The sequence below is a fragment of the Etheostoma cragini genome, chromosome 21 (assembly GCF_013103735.1).
Source record: "Etheostoma cragini isolate CJK2018 chromosome 21, CSU_Ecrag_1.0, whole genome shotgun sequence".
NCBI classification, from domain to species: Eukaryota; Metazoa; Chordata; class Actinopteri; order Perciformes; family Percidae; genus Etheostoma; species Etheostoma cragini.
The window spans coordinates 3,083,365-3,106,622 of record NC_048427.1 but is presented as its reverse complement, the minus strand read 5'-3'; the positions used below and the strand labels follow the sequence as shown (position 1 = coordinate 3,106,622).

Below are 23,258 nucleotides of genomic sequence, written 5' to 3'. Positions count from 1 at the left end.
TTACTTTCCAGCCACTTTCATTGAGAGACCATTGTATTTCTTTTTATTTCAGAAGCTTTCAGTGGGCTTCTGATTTCACTGAAAGTAAAGGTTTTGATTGGCTGTTTGGACTGGACTGCGCTTGTTGGGCATGAGCCTTTTCCTCCTCAAGCCGAGCATCATCCTGCATCCCATGGTCGCTGTTACTTTACTTCACCTTTTAAGATCAGTTTTATGTCATCCCTCAATTTTTTCTAATAATTAATTTCCAAAAACATTAGTAGAAAAGAGTTCTACTGATCCATACTGTAAAAACTTGGCAAGTATGCTACTTTTTGTGGTTTGTCACGTTACAATCTTGATTGTAATTATAAAGGCTTGTAATTCAAGTTTTCTTCATAAAAATGTAAATCTTGAGATTTTAAGCACCTATGAAACAATTTTTCCACAATATAGTTCATTTATGACTGAATAAGCAACAATTAAAGTTGTGTGTCAATGACAACATCAGCGAATAGCACAAATGTGTTTTTTTCGGACGCTCCCCGTCTGCTTCAAAACAGTGAGAATAGTGCGGAAGAAGAAAAAAATAAAATAGATTTTGTGAAAAAGGAAATAACAACATTGTACCAGTTGTGTCCAGCTTCCATCGTCTGATGTGAAAGAGTTAACATTAGCTATCTTAACTATCTAGCTCACAGCCAGTAGAAATGTTCTATCTTATGGTTTAAGAAATCACACGCTATGATTAGTTGCATTGTAAACCGAAGAATCATTTATTATAAATCAGAAACCCAATACTTTTAAAGGGAGATTTCATACAGGAAACGTGGAGAGCATGACGTTACAAACCTGCAGGTAGCAAGAGATGGCCGCTCACCGCTCAGTCATCCGCTTTTCCTGCTCGGTCTTCTGTGGGCTTAGAATGCGATTGAAACATGACATGTTAATTGATTTAATACATTTAGCAGAAACATCTTTTATATAACATCTTTGATTCGGTTAAAGTTCACCGTTGGAGCAGCAGATAACAGAACATAACAGAAAGGTTTAAAATAAATACAATAAAGTAAATCATAAAATAGTCTGTTAAAATGTACGTAAAATTCTTGAATGGTTTTGTTCATCACATTTATTTGGGCTTTTAAAGACAATATTTTCAACATATAACCAGTTGCCCTCAAAAGCTTCCATGCAAACTTGCTTAAAACGTGAAATCCTTTGCATACATTACGGTTTTGTACATGTGTTTACAAATGAGCTGCCAATGCATCAAGCGCTGCTTGTCCACTTCCACCTTACAATCTGAATTCATCAATAATTATGGCAGGAAATAGTACATTTTGCATTTATGTAGTTGGTTCTAGCACTCACAGTAAGAAGCGGATTAAAAAAATCATACTTTTAAGACATTTTGTGACAGTGTTTTATAGGCTGATCAATGAATATAGTTCCTCTCTGTCTGTCCTGTTGTACTCTCTAGTCTGAGGGGAAGTGGTCCTCAGAATAGAGTATAGTCATCCTCCTTTCTTGTGTTGCTATCATGTCTTGTTTAATAAGGGCTGTGCAGCTTTTTCCCCTCACTCCTCATTCCATTTCATGTGTTTCTTGTCAAGCCGTATCATGCCATGCCAAGCCTTGACATGCACTGTGAATGTCTCATCGAACTGCAGCCACAGCTATCATTATGAAGCAACACTGTCATAAGCAGAACTGAAAGTTCATTTATACCTGTACAGTATGTGCTTTCGCCAATGTCCTTCAATGTTCCTATTTCACTTTAGTTGTGGGATGAACAAACTGGTGCAAATAAATGCTTCTTTTCAATGTTAAACCCTGCCTATGCTTAAAGAGAAGCTCTATGACATGTTCTCCATTATTTCTTATTCAGATTAAATTTTGCATTGGTTTTAGCCCCAGTGGGACTATGGATGTTCACAAAATTACTACTATCATTGTAACCTTAACCTCTATTTCCTTGGTTTACACATTATCTGCCATTTCAGTCTTAACTGAATAATAAACAGGAATAATTAAACCATACTTCCATGACATGTACCTTACCAGGCCCGTGATAGTGGAGATCCCTCATTTTGGCTCGATGCGGGGCCAAGAGAGAGAGCTGATTCTGCTGCGCAGCGAGAACGGAGAAAGCTGGAAGGAGCATCTGTACGACTATAAGAGCGATGACCTCCATCAGCTGCTCAGTGGGATGGATGAAGGTGATGCACACAGCATTTAGATTCCATTTAGACTTTTTTACTTTCATTATTTTAGTTCAAACTTTGTGTAACATTGGCGCCCAGGCAAGGTTGTATATATAAACATCAAGTTAAAGTACGTCTTATGTCTTTTTTGTTTTTTTATGAATGCCAGTTACGTAATTACAAGACCATTAAAGCAGATACAGATAATTAAGATACCTGGTGCTAGTAGTACAAACTAAGCCTTTTCTGTAGGTTTAGAAAAACAAACATTTTTTATCATTTACGTGTGATTGATTAGCATTTATGTCTTTCCCTTCCCTGTAGAACTGGACAGTCCTGAGGAGCTGGAGAAGAAGAGAATCTGCCGCATCATCACCAAGGACTTCCCACAGTACTTTGCTGTTGTGTCTCGAATCAGGCAGGAGACTAATCAAATGGGACCAGAGGGCGGGACTCTGTGCAGCCGGAGCATCCCGTTGGTTCAGGCTTCCTTCCCTGAGGGGGCGCTAACCAAGAAGATCAAAGTTGGACTCCAGGTGAGTCTAGAGATATGCATGATCTGTCTGACTCATGAAGAATTGGGACCACAGACCACCGCAGAAGCTAAAGAAAAAACACACAAACAATTGTACATGTGGGTAAACAAACCTTTACACACATTAAACACACATCACTGATCTCTTCTGTCCCAGGCCCAGCCGGTGCCCGATGAGACTGTGAAGAAAATCCTTGGTAACCGAGCAACCTTCAGCCCCATCGTTACTGTGGAGCCCAGAAGAAGGAAGTTCCACAAGCCCATCACCATGACAATCCCAGTCCCGCCCCTCTCAGGGGAGGGTCTTACAAACGGCTACAAAGGAGACTGCACTCCATGTCTCCGCCTTCTCTGTAGCATTACAGGTATGTGTGGGATGGTTCTGTAACGCTATCTTTGTGAGGACCAATTTCAGTTCTGCACCTTTAGAGTGAGAAATCTTTCAAAAACCAAAGTTATTGTGGCTCTTCTTTAGTTAAAGCTAAGGTTAAATTAAGGTTAAGGATTGGGGTTAGACATTTGTTTGTGATGGGCAAGAGGATACATGACAACAATCTAAATGCACTATATTTGTTTAGAAAGTGATATATATCTGCATATTTCATAACAGTTGTGTGGTGTCTGGGCAGTAAGCAGTGTGTAAATTATGAGAGCATATGTAATTTGAATAATTCTTAATTTGCTAATTTAACTTTTAAAAGCATCTGACAAATTATCATTAAAACATATTACTTTAAATTGAATTAATCTAATATTTATTTAACTATCTTTATTATTTAACCTATAAAATATGTACCAATAATAGATGTACTGTTAACCAGTGTATTTATGACACAACACCTTCTAACTTGTTGACATTACTGCCATTGTGTACATTGGTTTTTGCACCTTATTAATAATATAGTTCATATTTTGTTTTATTTGGACTCTTTTTAATTGCACACTTCCCTACCAGGATGAATAAAGTACTATGTTATCTAAATTAGAATAACTTTTCAAAAGAAATTGTAACTTCTGTCAAGTGTCTGTTTTAAAATGTCACTCCATGTTTTCTGTATATCAGGGGGCAATTCTAGAATCAGACCTTCAGCGGGGCTCAGCCCCTACTTACATCAGTAATTTAATCAGCCAATAATCGCTGAGCCATCTACTGAACAACAACGTCAGCTAACGTTTTTTGACAGTATTAACACTATGATGGAATTAAACCCGGCACTTTATAAGTCACAGGTATAAAAACCAATTTGACGCAATGTTCTAACATTCAGCAATTTTAGTTGCTTACGTTTCAATATAGGTTCTAATCTGAGCCCTGATATGACCAACTTGTGCTCTGGGAACTACCAACTTTAAACTTCACAAGCACACTCCTGCTCTCCATCTGACAGATTAGATAGCCAAGGGCTATTAACTTCCTGTTAACCCTTTCCTTGACTGGGTTACTGGTGGATCGGCGACGGACACACAGGATATTAAACCTCTTTCAAGCCTGGTGAACCTGTAATTGATTGATTGTTGATGCTCTAAAATTGATTTCTTTTTCTTTTTCTTTTTTTATTAAAAAAATTACTGTCTACCAGGTGGTACATCCCCAGCACAGTGGGAAGACATCACTGGCACAACTCCCCTCACCTTCATCAATGACTGTGTCTCCTTCACCACTAATGTTTCTGCCAGGTGAGACACTCACATGCACGCACATCTTACACTGTGGTTATTCTGAATCTGTCATATTCATCTCTGTGTCTGAAATGTTGATCTTTTTTTTTGTCGTCTGTGCAGGTTCTGGTTAGCAGACTGCCACCAGATCCCAGAGACAGTGGGCTTGGCCATGCAGCTGTACAGGGAGCTCATCTGTGTGCCCTACATGGCCAAGTTTGTGGTGTTTGCAAAGACAAATGACCCAGTGGAGTCCAATCTCAGGTGCTTCTGTATGACGGACGACAAGGTGGATAAGACCCTAGAGCAGCAGGAGAACTTTGAGGAGGTGGCCAGGAGCAAAGACATAGAGGTACATACTTATTGGTTGGTTATGATCTATTCTATTACAGACAGAAGGAGAGGGATATTGGAGCATAATCCCAAATTAATGACCTTAATATGTAATTATTTATATTTAATTACCAGATTCCTGCATTATTGAGCAAATGTTTTCCATCCTATGTGTGAAAGCTAGTAAGCTAATAAAACTATATTATGTCGTTAGGGACCCTATTTTAACGATCTAAGCGCGTGGCTTGAAGCGCCTGGCGAAGGTGCGTTTAGGGCGTGTCCGAATCCACTTTTGCTTGTATGACGGTGGAAAAAAGGGTCCGTGTGCTGGGAGCATGGTTCAAAATGGTTGTACTTATTGTCTTCATTAATCATAGGTGTGTTTTGGGTGTAACATGCAATAAACCAGTGTCATCCACTATTTCCTTTAAAAAAAGGCCCGTTTGTACCTTGGCGATTTGCAGTTATGATGGCGGATTTGCACAATAATATCTTTATTTTTAATCTTTTGCATGTGTGTTTTGCTGGGCGTCCCTGTGTGTGTGTGTGTGTGTGTGTGTAACGAGCATAGTGTGCACGCTCTGTGCACGAGCCTAGGCACATTTTACCAATGGGCTGTTAAAATATAATGAAATGCTGCGTTACTGACTTTAGACCAGGGTTATTTTGGTCACTTTTGCTGCTATAAATAAATATATATATATATATATATATATATATATATATATATATATATATATATATATATATATATATATATATATATAAATAAAAAATAAAAAAAAGATAGCATAACACCAAGAGTTCACCTAAACCCACCTCCCGGTAAGAGCAGCACGTCCATGGGCGCACAGATAGGCGCAAATGCATTTGCTTTTTAAAGGACATTGGCGCAGGACGGGAAATTAACAACTGCATTGGTCTTAAAATAGCAAACATACTTGCGTTGATCTTTGCTGCGCCGGGTGCAAGATAGGGCCCTCAGTGTAAAGTGTATGTGGACAAAGTTCTTGTCCATGGATTGTAAAAAGTGACTTAACTTGATTTAACTGTCAGGTAAAACATTGGTTGTAAAGCAATCCTTTGGTCAATTGTTTAGTTTTTGCAGATTAGGTTAGTCACACAGCGACGGTGTCACTTGCGAATCTGCTTAAAACTCAGTCATTCATCGTAAAGTGTTAATCAGGTGCCTTAACATGATTGCAGAAGTACATGAAGCTTATTTCATGAATCAGTAACTTTACTATGATGACAACAGGAAGTAGTGCAAATACTCCTGCAGTACTGAGGAAAGAAACAGGAAGTTGAAAGATTAGTAAGTCTTTGTGCTGAGTAGGTTACAAGCCGCTGTGGGCTACTTCCAAACCTTATCATGAACACTTTTGAAGAATATGCAACAAGAATGATGCATGTAGTTGTTGCATGTGTCATTCTTACCTCTGTGATTTGCTCTATCAGGTTCTGGAGGGCAGGCCCATCTATGTGGACTGCTATGGAAACTTGGCTCCTCTGACTAAAGGTGGACAGCAGTTAGTTCTTAACTTCTACGCCTTCAAGGAGAACCGTTTGCCCTTCTGTGTCAAGGTACTGTATCAGTACAGTATATACAGTATATATATATATATATATACTCTATCATCATCTCCATTGCCTACAACAACCTCCTTCTCAGACTGGAGTTGCAAGATCTAAATAATAAATCAACATGACAAAAAGTTACTAAAATTACACAGAAATTGTTATACCAGAGTACAAAAGGGCAAAGGACATAATTCTGGAGAAAATGCTAATTTAAGATTGTTTTAGCTCTATTCCCCATTAGCTGCCCTACTCTTACCCATACTACCTTAAATGCAGTGATCCCAGTCCACAGGGGATAACCTAGTTCCCTTTTCTCATGTCATTGATTGACCCTTGTTCTCCATAATCAATCCTCTTGCATTGTTTGGTGAAAACGATTGTGTCTGCTTGTTAACTACATCAGGCAACGCTTTATCCCAACACAACTTATTAGAACTACAGGAGCCGGTCACCATGTGCATAACACTACTGGGAATTGGTAGGAATTGTTGGGTTTCTGTAAGTAAATAAATAAATAAATACAGAGTGTCTTCAGGGGATCAATAAAGTATTTCTGATCCTGATTCTGATAACATCAAGGAGTATTGTCCAGACCTGCTCTTTTATGAAAAGCGCAGTGAGATAACTGTTGTGATTTGCCGATATAAAAATAAAATTGAATTGACTACGTACAAATAGACCTGTTCCATTAGTCATTATGTAATGATAAGATAATATGTTAAAAACTAATTCAAAGACATCTGGTTATAAGGAATTTCTATATGCTTTGTGGTTGCATCTTGAAGATAAATAAAATATTTATTTATCAGAATAATTTTTTTCTTTATAAGTGATTTTTATGAATTAATTTTTTTGTTTAAATTTGCCATTATAAATGCCGATACCAATAGGGATCGGGTGATGCCTAATATCGGCCCGCCGATATATCGATCGAGCTCTACGAGGCACATAAAGAAGCAATGTTCTCTCTCCAGGTGAGAGATCCCAGCCAGGAGCCCTGCGGCCGTCTTACGTTCCTTAAAGAGTGTAAGACTATAAAAGGCCTTCCACAAACTGCCGTGTGCAACCTGAACATCACGCTTCCTGCAGTGAAAAAGGTAAGGTAACATGAACTCACCATTCTCTGTTGTCACCTCCATAACCATACTCATGGTTAGGGTACGTTTGGCCCCAATAACACTGATAGATGAAAAACAGAGAAAGACTTTGGCCAAACTGCCGCCACTGTGTCTTTTATCTGTTTAAAGCTTCTCTCTATGTAAATCGGTTGTAAGTTCTTGTCATTGGCTGTTTCATTTTGTTCCTACCTACCGTTTGATTTGGATGACATGCTTTTGGCTGAGGGCTTTTGTGCAAAAGGCTTCTTTTTTTTTTTACATCAAGCTGACTTTGCGTGGCTTGAGTTTATTTGCTGCTTTTGCTGCTGAGTGTTGGCGCTTTATACTTTTTGGTGTTTTGTCTCTGTTTCTTTTATTCTTTTTTTTGCTAAAGTGGCTTCTCTTCTGAGTTGGAGCTTCTGTCAATCACTCCTTTTTCACACCCTGATGTTTCTTTTCCCCCTGCTTTCCATTATGTTACTTCCCCCTGTTTCTGCAATGCATCTTGGGAACCAGGAAATGGAGTCAGATGCAGAGGATGAGGTAAACCACACCCTCCCCACCATTTGCTGCTCTCTGCGCTAGATCTAAAGCGGCCCTGCTTCATCATAGCATTATTCTTTCCGCTTCTACAAGAATAATACGAGCTTTCCTTCAAAGCAACCTTTAGCTGCTCAGTTTGCATGATATATTGTAGATATGAAAAACAATTTGTCAAATTTGTCCATTGTCCAATCCTTATCCTTTCCGCCTACTGTGAGTATGTGATACAAGTGGCTTTGGAGTAAAGATGTACTTACACTTTCCTTAAGTCAAGATTTAACCCGTAGTCACGTTAACTTAAAACTGATTATTTGCTCTTTTAAGTAGTAAAATCGTAGAGTTTGTAGGCTGATCATGACTAACCTAAGCTAATTTCGCTACCTTGGCATAGCAACGTTAGTGTAAGTAGTACTGCAGTGAAGTAAATGCTCTTAAAGGACAATTTGCTGCTTTATTACGCAACTGTTATATATTGGCTTTGTCTTTACAGTATGTTAATACCAACTAATGCAGACAATTAGGTTTGCTTTAATTTAACATGTATAAGGTGTTGATTATTTGGCAGCACCAAACAAAGTAAGGTGACCAAGAACTAATAGGTTTTTGTGTTGTTTGCTATTGTTGCAGACTGAAAAGCCAGAGCGACGTCATACCTTTGCATCCATAGCCTTACGTAAGCGCTTCAGCTATCTGGCCGAGCCTGCACTGAGTGAGTTTTGACATTTTCACTAACAACCCCTTTGATGAATACAATAATGGCAATTTAAAAGAATATTAATTAACCTGTAAAATGCGTGATAGATTTGTTTCTTACTTAATGTAAATTAAAAATGTAAATGCATATTTCTCATCCTACATAACATGCACTGTCCCCATGCCTGTTTACAACATGGTACATATTTTTGCATGGGTCAATGAGTGGTTTTTGTGCTGTGCTTGCCCACGTTGTGAGTTGTACTTCTTCTGGGTTTGTTTGGTTGATTTCAAATGTTGAGTTTTAGAAGTTTTAGAAAAATCTTTGCCTTACCAACCATGTTATAGGCATTTGGGTGGAAGGTTAAAGTAAAATTGTGTGTTTTTTTCATTTTTCCCTACTGAGTTTAAAGCTGTTGTTTGCTTTGTGATGATGTAGCAGCTTTTGTGGGACACGCATGCTCCATTGGAGGTCCTGAGTTTGGCTTAATTTAATTTTGAATTTTTTAAAGTTTGTTTTTCACACTTTGTGCTTGTCACCAGTTGTTTCCTATCTTGCATGACAAAATGCTCCAACACTTAAGTCTTGGAAAAATACATTTTGTCATATTTTGTTTGTTACATAATAAATGGAAACTTCTGCAGCCATTGTTTTGGTTTGTTGTATCATAGTGTCCAAATTGTATTTGGGCTATCTGTCAGTACTGTATGTCATTTTTAGACCAAACAGATAAAAGGCACTTTTAAAAAGCGGATTGAAATTTCCGCCAGAATCAAGTCCAAAGTCCAAAGAGAGAAGTTGTTTTTGTGTTAATTGTGGTGCATTTGTCTTACCATTTTTCTGTTGTCAATTGTTAGTCTTTGCCATTGTCTTTAGAAGTTTACTTTGCTGCTGCGTGTGCTTCGTTGAGTTTATTCATTGTCATTGCTGTTTGAGTCATGTCCCAATCCCTAATCAAACGGTAACACAAAGCGTTTCTTTTTGTAACTCCATCTTCAATCAATACTTAAATATCAACACTTTATTAAACTGCAGTTTTCCTTCCTTTATACCAGGACTGTGTCACTGACAAACTCTTCCTCCTCTGATCTCTTTTTCTTCACATTTTTTATTCCTTTACCCTTTCCCAACATACTTTTCTGTTACATTTACTATTCCACATTCTTTTTATTCTTTTTCCCCATTCCTTCTTTACCAATTTTTCTACAAAATCATCTGAAGAAACCACAGTTGAACGAAGCACAACAGCAAGAACACTGCCTGCTGGTTACCCTCACAAACCTGTCTTTCCAACCAGACCTTACCCACCATGGTCGACTGCTCCTATTACCGTCCCTGGTCAAACAAGGCCCGTCGGAGTGGGGGGTTCCCTCACCTCTACCGATTCACCGACAGGCTCACCAGCTGCTTCTCCATTGAAAACTACCTGGCCCCTCTCCTCCATTTCACATGCATGTCCTGCAACAATCAAAGCCACCCTGGGAGACCCACCACACCCTACCCTGTCATCCCCAGTTAAATCAGTTAGCGACGTATCAACCTCATCCCCCGTAAGGTCTTACAAGACTATGCCTTCACCCATTAAAACTGTTGTCCAGCTAGGTCAGTACCCTGTCCAGGGGTCTGCCAGCCTTGTGTCCTCTGGGAGCCCATGTAAACCTGCCACAGATCCAGCATCAATCAAAAGTTTTGCTTCAGCATACACATCAAGGACTTCCCCACTTCACGCAATACCCAATGGTTCAGGACCAGAGAAGTCATCAGATTCTATTAATGCTCTAGCATCGCCAAAGACACCTTACAACATGTACAATTCTAATCTGCCTTTTAAAACTGCCCTTGGGTCCACAATTGCGACTGATGCAGGTGCCCCTTACATTTCCCCTGTTAAAAGCACCTCCAACCTGTCCTCTTTAAAAACCTCTGTAGATTCAACACTTTCATCCAGAGGAGGGAGGTCCTCCCTCTCATCTCTTTCCTCAACTGGGAAGACAACCATAGCTTCTTCAGAATTGTCCATGATGAATGGATCCGTCTCTCCTGTTAAATATCCATCCTCCTCCTCCACACCATCCTCCCCTTCTTCTCACCTCCTGTCAGAGAGATGTAGCAGCCTTCAGGAGAGGATCCAGGCCACCACCCAGGCAGCAACCTCTGGTGTCAGCGCAGCCATAAATGAAGCTATAGACTCATATTCTGTGTCGGGCTATGGCACTCTTAGATCACTGTCTTCTTCACGTAGGTCCGCAGCAGCAAGCTCTGCTTATGGTTCTCTGAGATCTGTAGCTGCCTCCTCCAGCTCAGCAGTTTCTTCTAACACCGTGACTGTACCTGTGTTTTCATTAATCAACGTCATACCAGAGACCCCTGTCAAACCAGGGCCAGGGTCGCTCAAAATGGCACTGCCTGATTCTTCGCATGTCTCTTCTTCCCCTTTGTCTTCCTGTGTTACCACATCAAAAATAAATTCCCAAATGAAATCCCCTCCATTTATCACACCAGCCATCATCCACCCAACTGGAACTTCTAACCAGGAGATACTAAAAGATGTAGCAGACATGAAAGAGGATCTGATCAGAATGACAGCTATCTTACAGACAGACACACAGACCGCAGCTAAAACTGTCCAAACATCACATACTGGCACTCCTAAAGAGACCAAGTTAGAGGATGAAGAGCCATTCACTCTAGTGGAGAAAGTAAAAGAAGATTTGGTAAAAGTTAGTAAGATATTACAGAAGGATGTCATGAGTGGGGGTAGGGCCATTGCAGGTAAAGAGAGAGTCTCAGAGGATGAATGGGAGGAATTTTCCAAAGATGAGATTGAGGAGGCACAAAGAGGTGCCCTCTCAGAGTATTACACTCCTTTTGATGAAAACACACTCCTGCTCAAGCAGCAGTCCATGTCCAGCAAAGACTTAGAGTTGTCTAAAGTAGTAGACTTTTTAACAAATGACATTGGTGCTAGCTCTCTTTCCAGAATGGCAGAATTGAAATGTAGGAACGAGGAGGAGGCAAAAAGGGCAGGGGAAGAGAAACAGAAACGTGTTCTCAAACCATCTATGTCGATACAAGAGCACAAACTCAAAATGCCTCCACCGGTCTCCGGCATGCTTAGGTCTCCCTCAGAGAAGGACCTTAGCAAACTTACAGAATCATATCAGGGGTCGGACACTATCTTGGAGTCACCCGAGGACCTGTCCCATGAGCAGGATAAGAGTCCCCTGTCAGACAGTGGGTTTGAGACCAGGAGTGAAAAAACCCCCTCTGCTCCTCAGAGTGCAGAGAGCACAGGACCTAAGCCTTTATTCACTGATTCACCCATCCCTCCCTGCGTAGCTGAGACAAGGAGTGACGTGGTCCACGTTAGAAGCTACGATGATCATTGTGAGTCTTTATTAATGGAGGAGGCTGCATCTGCTCTTCCTTTTACAGAACCAGATGCAGCTTCAACTAGGTCCATGACAGCCTTACAGATGAAAATGCCAGAAGAGGACTCCATGATAAACAAAAGTGTGTGTCTTAAGGAGGAAACCCATATTACTACCACTACTAGAATGGTCTATCATAAGCCCCAACTGACTGATGGCGCAGAGATGATAGAAGAAGGTATGTCAGTAAGCGACATCATGAAAGCTTTTCAGTCAGGTAGGGACCCATCTAAAGAACTGGCAGGCCTTTTTGAATACCAAGCTAGCCAGGATTCTGTCAAAGGCGATGAGCTTACTCCTAGATTTCTTGAGAAAGATAATAAATCCAAACCCAAAGTTGAAAGGATAATTGAGGTTCATATCGAAAAGGGCCACAGCACAGCAGAGCCGACTGAGGTTATTATCAGGGAAACCAAAAAACACCCTGAGATTTATGTCTACAAAGGGGACCATGGAATTAAGGAACTTACTGATTATGATGATGCCCAACCGGAAGAGGAGGAACTTACTGCCGAGGAATCTCTCCCCTCCTTCCCAGAAACATCTCGGGTTAACACCCCAGTGTCACAGGAAGAGGACAGTCGCCCAAATTCTGCCCAGCTGATAGCGGATGATTCGTATAAAGCCCTGAAACTGTTAAGCCAGCACTCCATAGAATACTGTGATGATGAGCTATCAGAAATCAGAGGCGAGTCATATAGGTTTGCTGAGAAAATGCTCCTCTCAGAGAAGCTTGATGCATCATTACTGTCTCACTCTGACACAGAGGATTCAGCAATGGTGACAGACAAAAAGCGCCATGTAGGTTCTGAACAGAGTGGTAGCCATAGCCCTGGGAGTCAGCAGCATGGAAGCACCAAAAGAGAGTTTGTTTCTAAGTCATCAAGAGATGGGTCTCCTGTATCTGGTAAATTTGTGCACAGGGATGAACCATCTCAGTTTGATAAGGTGACAGTGCTCCATTATTCCACGGAGCAGGGCAGCCCCAAACATGCTGTTTGGATGCGTTTTACAGAAGATAAACATGACAGGAGCAGGGATAAGCTCCTTTATGAGGATAGGGTGGATCAAACTGTGAAGGAGGCTGAAGAAAAACTCAGCGAGGTATCACAATTCTTCCGTGACAAAACAGAGAAGCTCAATGATGAGCTGCAGTCCCCTGAGAAGAAGCCTGTGAGACAAGTGCCAAAGGAACCCAGGTCCTGGCCTAGCTCAGCCTGCAGTACCCCTGAGAAAACACTGCAAAAACCTAAAGTGGAAGAAGGCTTCAGTAAAAGTAAACTCAGGGAGCCTTCTGTTAGTAAAATGTTTGGCAGTACCTCTACAACTGTAAAGAAAAGTTCTAGCTTACCAAGCAGTCCCCAGAAAAGCAGTGAGGACAAAATTAAACAACAAACTAAAACCAGTGAGTCTGAACCCTGTTCTCCCTCTCACGTAAAATCAACATCCAAAGTCAGTGCTGTGAGGATGAAGTTTGAATCTGTGGCTCAGAAGTCAAGTCAGTCTAGTCCAACCAAAATTCCTCCTCCAGTGCAGCCAAAACCGTCAATAAAGAAACTACAGGAGAGCAAACTTCCTGTTTATCAGTTTGCTGGCGGAAAAACCTCAAAAGCATCTGAAAGATCAGAAGAAGTAAGTCCAAAAAAGGAAGGGAAGGACACAGACAGCAGTAAATCTGCTTTGATATCATCAACATCTAACACCCTGAAACATACAGGAGACAAATTACCAAACAAAAGCACCCCAGAACCCTCGTTGAACAGACAATTTAGTGAAACTGAGACTCACAAAGCAACTACTAAAGGGACGGATATCACTTCCACTGTTACTCTGGAAATTAAAGAAAGCAATAAAGGTCAGAGAGTCCCGACACCCGTTGTTCAAGATACTACTAGACTACTAGAGAAAGATACTGATGCCAAAAAGTCACCAACAAGTCAACAAGTCCCAAAAAGTGAGTCTGCTTCCAAAGAAGTAATAGCAGAGGTGTCAAGAAAAGACACAGACGAACCACTAAACAAAAACCTTAGAAAAAAGACAGAATGCCAAAGTCCTGTAAGATTGTCTTCTACTTTAGATAATGACCTCTCAAAGAAACCGACCATAGCTAAACCCTCACAGATCCCCACATTATCAAAGAGCAAAATGCAGATGAGTCTTGTGACAACCCCGGCAAAAACAGATCTGACTTTTGAAATTCTAGATAATGCCCCCAAAGATTCCAACTCCAATAATCTTCCAAGCCCTAGAGACACACTGGAAAAAGTGATAACTTCTCCAACTGCTATAACAACCAAAGAAAACTTCAAGGGCATCAAAACATTACCCGTTTATGTCAGTGTCCAAGTGGGAAGGCAAGCAGAGAGGGAGGCCAAAGGGTCACTGTATACAGTCAAACAGAAATCCAATACAGCACTTAGCCCCATAAGCCCCGATGATGACACACTAGAACAGGTCTCTTTTATAGATAGCTCAGGGAAAAGCCCCCTCACACCAGAGACACCCAGCTCTGAGGAGGTCAGCTATGACCTCATGCCCAGTACCCCTGATGGCTTTATGGGATTCATGCCAGGGAAACCCAGCCCCATCATGGAGGTTTCTGAAGAATCAGAGGAAGATGAAAGCAAAGTTGTTTTCTCTTTTATAGAGGTCCTACCAGAAAGCAATACTAGTGTTCACAGCACCGAAGCAGACCTTGCTAATGCAAATGAGAAAGAAACACAAAAAATTGATAACCAGCAGGAAAAAACTTGTAATTTCAACCAGCAACAAACAGCAATCAATGGCAGGCATGATGAAACATTAAACAAATCAGAGCAGGAGCACAATGAGGTGTCAAAAGACAAAGGCATCGCTTATATTGAGTTCCCTCCCCCTCCTCCTCTAGATTCGGCTTCAGAAAGGTCAGACTCAGAAAGGAAAGGTTCCTGTGCTTCTTCAGAAACTGAGACAGAAATGATGGAGGTGAACCTTCAGGAAGAACATGACAAGCATCTACTGACAGAGCCAATTATACGTATCCAACCCCCTTCCCCTGTGTCCCCAGGGGAAGATGACAGTCAATCAAATGATGAAGAGGCAGGAGAAGACAAGGATGAGTCAATCTTTCAGCCAATTCCTTGTAGGAAATTATCTTGCAAAGTTCCTGAGGAGGAGGAGGAGGAGAAGAAGAGGAAGGAGAAGGAGAAAGCATCTAAATCTAAAAAACATGACAAAAATGGAAATAACAAAGAAACTAACGGTGAGACCAATGGCTCCAATGGCTCCAATGGTTCTAATGGCAAAGGAGAGGAGAATGAATATGAACAAAATGGAAATGACCAGTCAATTACAGACTGTTCAATAGCCACAACGGCAGAATTTTCTCATGACACAGATGCGACAGAGATTGATTCCCTAGATGGATATGAACTTCAGGATGAGGATGATGGCCTGTCTGAGCAGGCAGATGTACGGCTGTTTGGTCTTCCAGAAAGCAGGAGAGACGTCTGGGCAACAGACACATTTAGGTCAACTGACCGCTCTTTTCCTCCAACCAAACTGGAAGTTATAGAAGAGGAGAAAACCCCAGAGGAATGTCAAAAGGACGAAAAAGATGGTGCAAATTGTGCAAAACCTGATAGTGTTAGTAAGGATGGGGTTAAAAGTCAGGAACAAAACAAGACAGATAAAGAAGGATTTTCAGACACTTACTTTAGTTATAAGTTAGAAGAGGAGTTTAATTCTCCTTTTAAGACTGTTGCCACTAAGGGGCTGGACTTTGACCCCTGGCCCAGTAAAGGCGGAGAAGAAGAAGTCGTTGACATGGGAGGGACAAAGGGAAGCAATGGTGAGCCTAAGCCTTTTGGACTGGCTGTGGATGACCAGTCTCAGGCCACAACACCAGACACTACCCCAGCCCGAACACCAACCGACGATAGCACGCCAACGAGCGAGCCAAACCCATTCCCCTTCCATGAAGGGAAGATGTTTGAGATGACACGCAGTGGTGCGATTGACATGAGCAAGAGGGACATGGTGGAGGAGAGGCTCCAGTTTTTTCAGATCGGTGAGCATTATTACTCAGCGGGCAGGTACAGAGTCAGGGACTCAGAGGTAGATGCCTCCTCACAATACAGGGATCAGTTTAATATTCAGGATCCCACAGATACCTTAACAGTCCCTCAAGTCTCCATTCAGACTACTACTGTCCAACTAGAAATATCAAATGCGACTGGCAGTTACACCACATGCAGAGACTCAACTTACAATACTGAGCCTAAATTCTCCACTTTTAGAACAGGATTCAAGATGTCATCTGAAAAAACATCTGATGCTTCAAATAGCAGTTCTAAATGTAGAATACCAGGTATCTTTGATCACTCTAATGACATAACCTCAGGAACAACTGTAGATAGTTCTTATTCTGAAACCTCAAACTATAAAGATTATTCTAATTTTGATACATCAGGCATGACAGATTATTATTCAATTCACAGACTTCCTTTAGGTACATCCAACCATTTGGATTGGACTTCAGAAAGTCACACTTATTACCAAAGCACAGATTCTTCTTCTGCACTATCAAAACAGATTAGCAATCCCCAAACACGGAGCAGCAATACCAGTTGCAACATCCCTGACTCCCATTATGTCCATTCAGACATCATTCAGGCTGGCAGTATTGTGTTTAACTTGTCCTCTCCGGGACCCACTCTGCAGGAGGTCAGCAAGATAGAAGCATCCTTCAGCCAGCTAGAGGAGAACAGCAGGGAAGCCCAGGCTTATATTAATGTACCAATAACAAACACAGAAGCAAAAGAGGTCAAAGGCAAGATATGCAAGTCCAAGCTACCAGTGAGGGCGCCCAGCGGCAAACTATGCAGTCAAAGTCAACCATTAGTGAAAGACAATGTTGATAGATTCCTAGTAAGGAAACATGCAATGCAGAATGTCAGGGAAAGATTACAGCCTTTTAAGAATGTATTTCCTAAATCTAGAATCCCAGTAATGAAAGCCATAAAATACTCCTCTTGTCCCCAAGAGAAGAAACAGGTTGGAAATAAATCTGCTGTTAGTGACAGAAGCAATAAAACTGTCAGGAGTAATAAAACACTAACTAAAACCAGATCCAGTACTGAACACAGATACAGTTTAGTACAAACTGCAGGTATAATTGGCAGAAATGAGATGGGGAGAAAAAACAGTGCAGTGGTCTCCAAAATTGTAAGAACAAGGCCGGTAAATAGCCAGGCAGCCAAACATTTGGACCAAACCCTTCCCAAGGAGGCTGAAAGAAAGTTAGAAGGGAAAACACTGCCCACTGAGGAAGAAGAGAGCTGCAGCCTCAGCACTACCAGGAACACTTCCTTGTCAGAACCATCTAGAGCTTCTAGAAGTTCCTGCCCTTCACGCACCTCTACCTCCACCAGCACCACCACATCAACACCATCTGCTAGAGATGTGAGAGCTGAGGTTGAGCAGGCCAGCAGTGAGAGGATGAGGAGGAGCAGGAGGAAGAGTAGGCGGACACTTGGAGGGAAGGAGCAAGAGCAGAAGGAGCAAGGGAGTCAGGTTGATCAACCAATCACGACTCCTGTCACGGAGAACCAGACTAGTTTGTAAACTCTTTTTAAACACTTGTTATACTTTCTATTTCTTTATGGGATGCATGTAGCTGTTGTGGGTGTTTTGTGATGTGATGTAAGTGTAGCCGTCCCTTCTTCTTCCTGTCATTCTTGTTATCTGTGTCCTGTGTTGTCTTATGAAGACAAAAAGGTAAAGGCTTAGACACAGAGAATCAATAACAGAATCAGCAATACTGATAAAGAAAATGTGTCCCTGGATCCCAGCTTTCCTGCTGATTGATGTTTAAAATAGGTTAGGGAAAGGGGTGTCTTTATGTGAGAGTGGATTAATTACCTGATGGCTAGTTGGAGCTTTGCAACAGACTATAGTGATGTCTTTGGTGCACCGGACCTCCACTTCTAATATCAGCAAAAACGTTTGAATTGTCAGTATTGGTTTGCAAGATGAGGGGCTAAGTTAGGAGTTGGTATGCATTCCTTTCCAATACTGTGAGGTTCTTACAGGGTACAACCCACATTCTCACTTTCATTCCACATTGAAGATCCAATAAGCATGCACCTCACCACATGACACCACACCACTCTCTACCCCCCTAGACATGATTGAGAGCCTAGATGTAAAAGATTGTTTGGGGAAATATGGCCTTGTGTTTGTTTTTGGTCTGCTTGCCTAGTTTGTAGAAATCAATTGGTGGTACTTTTGCTCTCTGGAAACACTGCGAAAATAACTCATCGGCAGAACTTGACAATCAGATAAATGTCAGCTCCACGAGAGTGTTTCAGTCGGTGTGAAACATTTTGCTGTTGGGCTACTTTTGATTTCAAGTTGAAGCCATGAATTGCTTTTGTCAGTGGGAAAGAATGTTGCCTGTTGTTAGTGATGTGATACAACACTCTTTAACTCTCTGAACCTTTACTACTAATACTACCTAACGTCAAACATTTTAGTGTGAAAATTTAATTTTTGTTTTTGTTTCTCCTTTTCTGGCCTCACAGATCCTTGTGTTTTTGATTTAGTGTATTCAGTTGTTACAGCGATGTTCTTTAATAGTGCTAGTCCAAAATGTAATGAGACATGTTTTCAACTTATGAGAGCTAATCTAGTGAAAATGATGTAGGAATCTCTATTACACTACTCCCTATGTCCTGTTTAGAGGGCATATCTGCATTTGACAAGGCTTAATAATTAAGAGAAAATTGGCCATTGTAAAACATAAAGGAATAGTTGAACCTTTTGGGAAATACTTCTATTATCTGACGTAACCCCATGTAAACCACTGGTTTTTGTATGGAATAGGTAGTAGTCAGATTTCTTTTTACCTTTGGACAGAGCCAGGTTTGCTGTTTTGCATCATTTCCCGTCTTTGCGCTAAACTAAGCTAAGCTTCCTATTGGACAGACAGAGACATGAGAGTGGTATCAAGCAGTAGCACATTTCCCAAAATCACAAACTATTTCATTTATTAAGCAACCATTCTCCAAACTGATCATTGAGGACTGTCTGGCCAGAAAAACAATTTTTTTTTCAAGAGGTGAGACCCGGGACAGTGAGCTAAAGTCAGTCTTTGTGTTTGATCAGTCACCAACCCTACTGGGTTTAACATGAATATCACGTCAGAAAATGCCAACACAAAAGAGACAAAAACTCCTTTTAATTAAGTAGGTTAATAAGGTAGTAAGTAGGTCTTATGGTTAAACCTCATTAATGACTGCAGTCTGAAACAGACAAACTTTCAGTTCACAACCCAATCTGTTTCTTCTATCATTGATCCCCACGGCGGTCATTTTATAGGTGCCTTTTGTATATCTCTTACTAAGAACCACTTTTAATTAATTTGGGGATTGATGTCATTGTAACACATGCTAACTGTTTGTGTCCTGCCCTCACCTGCTTCCTTGACACAGGCCCTCAGAGTCCCTGTGAGAGAACAGACCTCCGCATGGCAATAGTAGCCGACCACCTCGGACTCAGCTGGACTGGTTAGTGTACATGCATCTCACGTTTTAACACAAGCACACTTAAAAACAAGCATGAGGCGAAGCAAGAATACCAAGAATACTTTATTATGGTAATTTATACGACATAAAGAAACAGCTAAAATGTTCATCTGAATCAGTTCCAACCAGAGACTCATACACTTAATGACAATAGCTTTCAATATATTCACTGACAAACATTAGATATTACGCCTGTCTTGTATTGTAGCAATGTGAGTTGTAAAGAACACTCATGTAAATGTGGACTGAGCACATCTCTCAAACTTGTACTTTTACAGTGTTTGTTGCCATCTTGTGGACATATAGTATACATGTCTTAACTGAGCAGTGCTGCAGTGGCATTTATAATCCCAGACATCACTACACATATACAAATTAAGAGGGGGAAAAATAAAAATAAAAAACTTTGATTGCATTGTCATTTTTCAACTGCATCTAAAGCAAATGTAAACATACACACTTTATTATGAGACACTTTAGAAATGAAAAGAACTGAAAGATACAGTAATTATTGTGTTATTATTAGTGTAGCAAATCGCTTGTACAGCAATGTGTTTGTATTTTTCCATGTCATTCATCTTTGTGTTTGAGTGTGTAAGAGATAGAGCAAGAGGAGTTTTTGTATATATTGTATTTGAGCAGCGATAAGGGTGTGGCCTCTGCAGTTTGGTTCAAGCCTGACCACCTGCACTGCAGCACTGCCCCACGGCTGCCTGCCTGCATGTGTGTGAGAGGGCGTCACCGTGTGTGTGTGTGTGTGTGTGTGTGTGTGTGTGTGTGTGTGTGTGTGTGTGTGTGTGTGTGTGGGCGTCACCGTGTGTGTGTTTGTGTGCAGTAACTGGGTGTACACAGACGTCCATCTGAAGTGGCTGTGAATAGTTGTGTGTCTGTCTGCTCAGCAGAGACAGGAATCTAATCCATATTTAATGTGTGGTCCTGTTGCAGGACTGCAGTGAACAATCTGCTGAACATTATGTTCTCGTGGTTTTAAATTTACAGCCAGTCTGTACAAGCAGCATGTCAGTCCTGTATTAGCTTTAGACTGTTTGGCACAGTGTTTGGTAGTCATAATAATTTAGTGAAATGAAGAAGTGACACATATTATTGGGATTTTTTTCATTAGATAAGAATATGTCCATCCCCCTCTTTTTTCATAAAGAATTAAGTGTAGCTTGTAACATGAGACCAGATTAGTTGCAAGCTGAATTATAATTGCTCCAAGCCTGAAATCTAATTTAAAATGCCTCACTCTTCATATAGTTTTTTTCTATTTGCTTATTTATGCTGTTTTTCTGCATTTCTACACACGTTAATCTAAGTAAACCCCTGTGGCACCAATAAAAAACACATTTAATGTGTCAGGTAGCTGCTTGTCAACAGATTTTCTGAAGTTTCTGCATCTGTGGAGGCATTTTTGAGCTGGCACACCCTTTTCCCATGTTGTGATGTTGTTTGTAGTTCTGTCGGCCAGTAACTAAAAGAGAGAACATGACACCCAATGGATGATACATCACAGTGCCTCATTGTCATTGCAGACATGTTTAGGATATCAATGAAATTGAGACTCTTGCAATGTTAGTGTCAAGGCAACAAACTATGGGATCTTTATCGTTTTACTTTCATACTTTTTCCTGTGGTGTTTGTTGCCGTTACAGAGCTGGCAAGGGAGATGGATTTCTCTGTGGAAGAGATCAACTTTATCAGAGTGGAGAACCCCAATTCCCTCACAGCTCAGAGCTTCATGCTCCTAAAGAAATGGGTGCACAGGGACGGTAAAAATGCCACAAGTAAGCAGTGTGTGTGTTTGTTATGTGTGTGTGACCGAAATAAATGGAAATTGTAGTTCCTATCTAGGTCTTTTTTTCCTAGCTAACATTGATTTATATGAGAAAACATGTTGCTAGTTTATGAAAACAAGGAATCAATAGAACTGACAATATCAAGGGTTTATGCTGTTAGAACATGACTGTGAATGCATTTTCTCTGTCTCGCCTCTCTAGCGGATGCTTTAACTGCGGTGCTGACTAAGATCAATCGGTTGGATATTGTGACTTTGCTGGAAGGGCCCATATTTGACTACGGTAACATTTCAGGCACACGCTGCTTTGCCGATGATAACGCAGTATTCCCGGATCAGTCCGATGGTAAAGTGTAGCCCACCCTAGCTGAACTCTCAGTCTATCTCTCAGTCTATCCCTTCACCCTTCTTCACCTCCTCTCTCAGCCAGATAGTCAGACCTGACTGTATAAACAAATACTAGAACCAATCAGGCTTGACTAAACAATGGAAGTTAATTAGAACGGAACCAAAATGACGCATATCAGTTAATGGACCATCAGGTAGTAACAGGATTAGAGTCTTCCTTAGCAGTCACCCCAGTCAGCTTGTTAGTTTTCCAACACTGGGCAGTGCAATTAATTTGTAGCACTCAGTCATTGGAACATTAATGGCAAGTGATAGATTTTTGGGTGATTGTTTATATATTTTTCTAAAAAAATCTGTACCATTTTGGGTGCATGAGAGTTATTAGTATGTGTGACTGTTATTGTAAACTGTTCAAAAGCATGATCCTGAAGCAAATGTAAGCCACTAATGAACTGGTGTCTCTGTCCCATCTGATAAATGTGTTGCTAATCCTGTTGATGAAGCACATTTTTGAGACGGGTTTAGCACTGCTTCACAATTTGGTTTATTAATAGTTATGTTTATGTGTATGTTACAAGTTTAGAATTTGAACTGATACCCAACACATGACCTTCTGTCAATTTCCGTTGTATGCGATTAGAAAATACATAAAAACATAATTATCACAACCAATTTATAATAATAGCATGCTTGCTTTAAGCAGCATGGCAAGTCTTTCTCTCTTTCTAACTCTCTCTCTTTCCTCTTTAATGACGATGAAATGTGGCAGCGACCAGTATTCTCTGGTTCTGACAGACCCAATGAGGGACATTTCAGAACAGTGATGACAATGTGCCCTTTGTTACAGACAGATGGTTATAAAATACGACAATTAGCCTTTTTATCACAACTTAGGCAAATTCACAACTTCCTCAAAACCCTACACAGACCACCTGTCCAACAAAGGGAGTGGGGTTTTGTTAAGCATGTGCAGCAGATCTGTTTACATTTGTACGTAATTTTTTCCCAACTTCAAATTTAATGTATTGATACTTTCACTTTTTGATTTTAATACTTCTTCCACCACTGCATCAACTGTATCCTTGACATTGTTGTGCTTTTTAGAACCACTGTCATTAGGTCTGTACCCAGCATTATGGGAACAGTTTTCTATTGTCGTTCTGTTGTCTGTCAATGAAACCAGAAAATTGAAACCCCCCCTCTCCCCCCAGTCAAATCAAAGTACCTTTCTTTAGTAGTCAGTAGATGAACCTGCAGAACTGTGTGTGTTAGCCAGGCACTCTTTGAAACAAACTTCTGAAATGGTCCTCATTGCTAATCTGTGTAGTTAGGTTTCTGAAAGTCATCTCAACACAAAGATCCATGTTCTGATTACTTTAATGAGTGGATGTTTTTTGCGAAGATGGCTTAAATTGAAACCAATAATTAACAGATATCTTTAATAAACAAAATGCATGGCTATTGCTTTGTGTGAGAGGCTGCCTGCTC

At 40.7% G+C, this 23,258-nt stretch overlaps 1 protein-coding gene across 50 annotated transcripts in view; it reads left to right on the top strand.

Moving 5' to 3' along the window:
* LOC117937160 (ankyrin-3-like) overlaps positions 1–23,258 on the top strand; it is a 145,791-nt gene that overhangs the window by 109,765 nt on the left and 12,768 nt on the right. For 29 of the 50 annotated variants that reach the window (XM_034860928.1, XM_034860924.1, XM_034860918.1 and 26 more), the window contains 13 exons: positions 2,047–2,201; positions 2,511–2,722; positions 2,879–3,086; positions 4,302–4,398; positions 4,504–4,732; positions 6,172–6,297; positions 7,269–7,391; positions 7,908–7,934; positions 8,562–8,643; positions 9,850–16,107; positions 19,532–19,606; positions 21,280–21,411; positions 21,625–21,768. In XM_034860928.1, coding sequence (XP_034716819.1) covers positions 2,047–2,201; positions 2,511–2,722; positions 2,879–3,086; positions 4,302–4,398; positions 4,504–4,732; positions 6,172–6,297; positions 7,269–7,391; positions 7,908–7,934; positions 8,562–8,643; positions 9,850–16,107; positions 19,532–19,606; positions 21,280–21,411; positions 21,625–21,768 — 7,868 coding nt within the window. Of the gene's footprint in view, positions 1–2,046; positions 2,202–2,510; positions 2,723–2,878; positions 3,087–4,301; positions 4,399–4,503; positions 4,733–6,171; positions 6,298–7,268; positions 7,392–7,907; positions 7,935–8,561; positions 8,644–9,849; positions 17,656–19,531; positions 19,607–21,279; positions 21,412–21,624; positions 21,769–23,258 lie in introns of all 50 variants that reach the window. The other 21 variants (XM_034860936.1, XM_034860934.1, XM_034860942.1 and 18 more) reach the window with 7 other exon arrangements.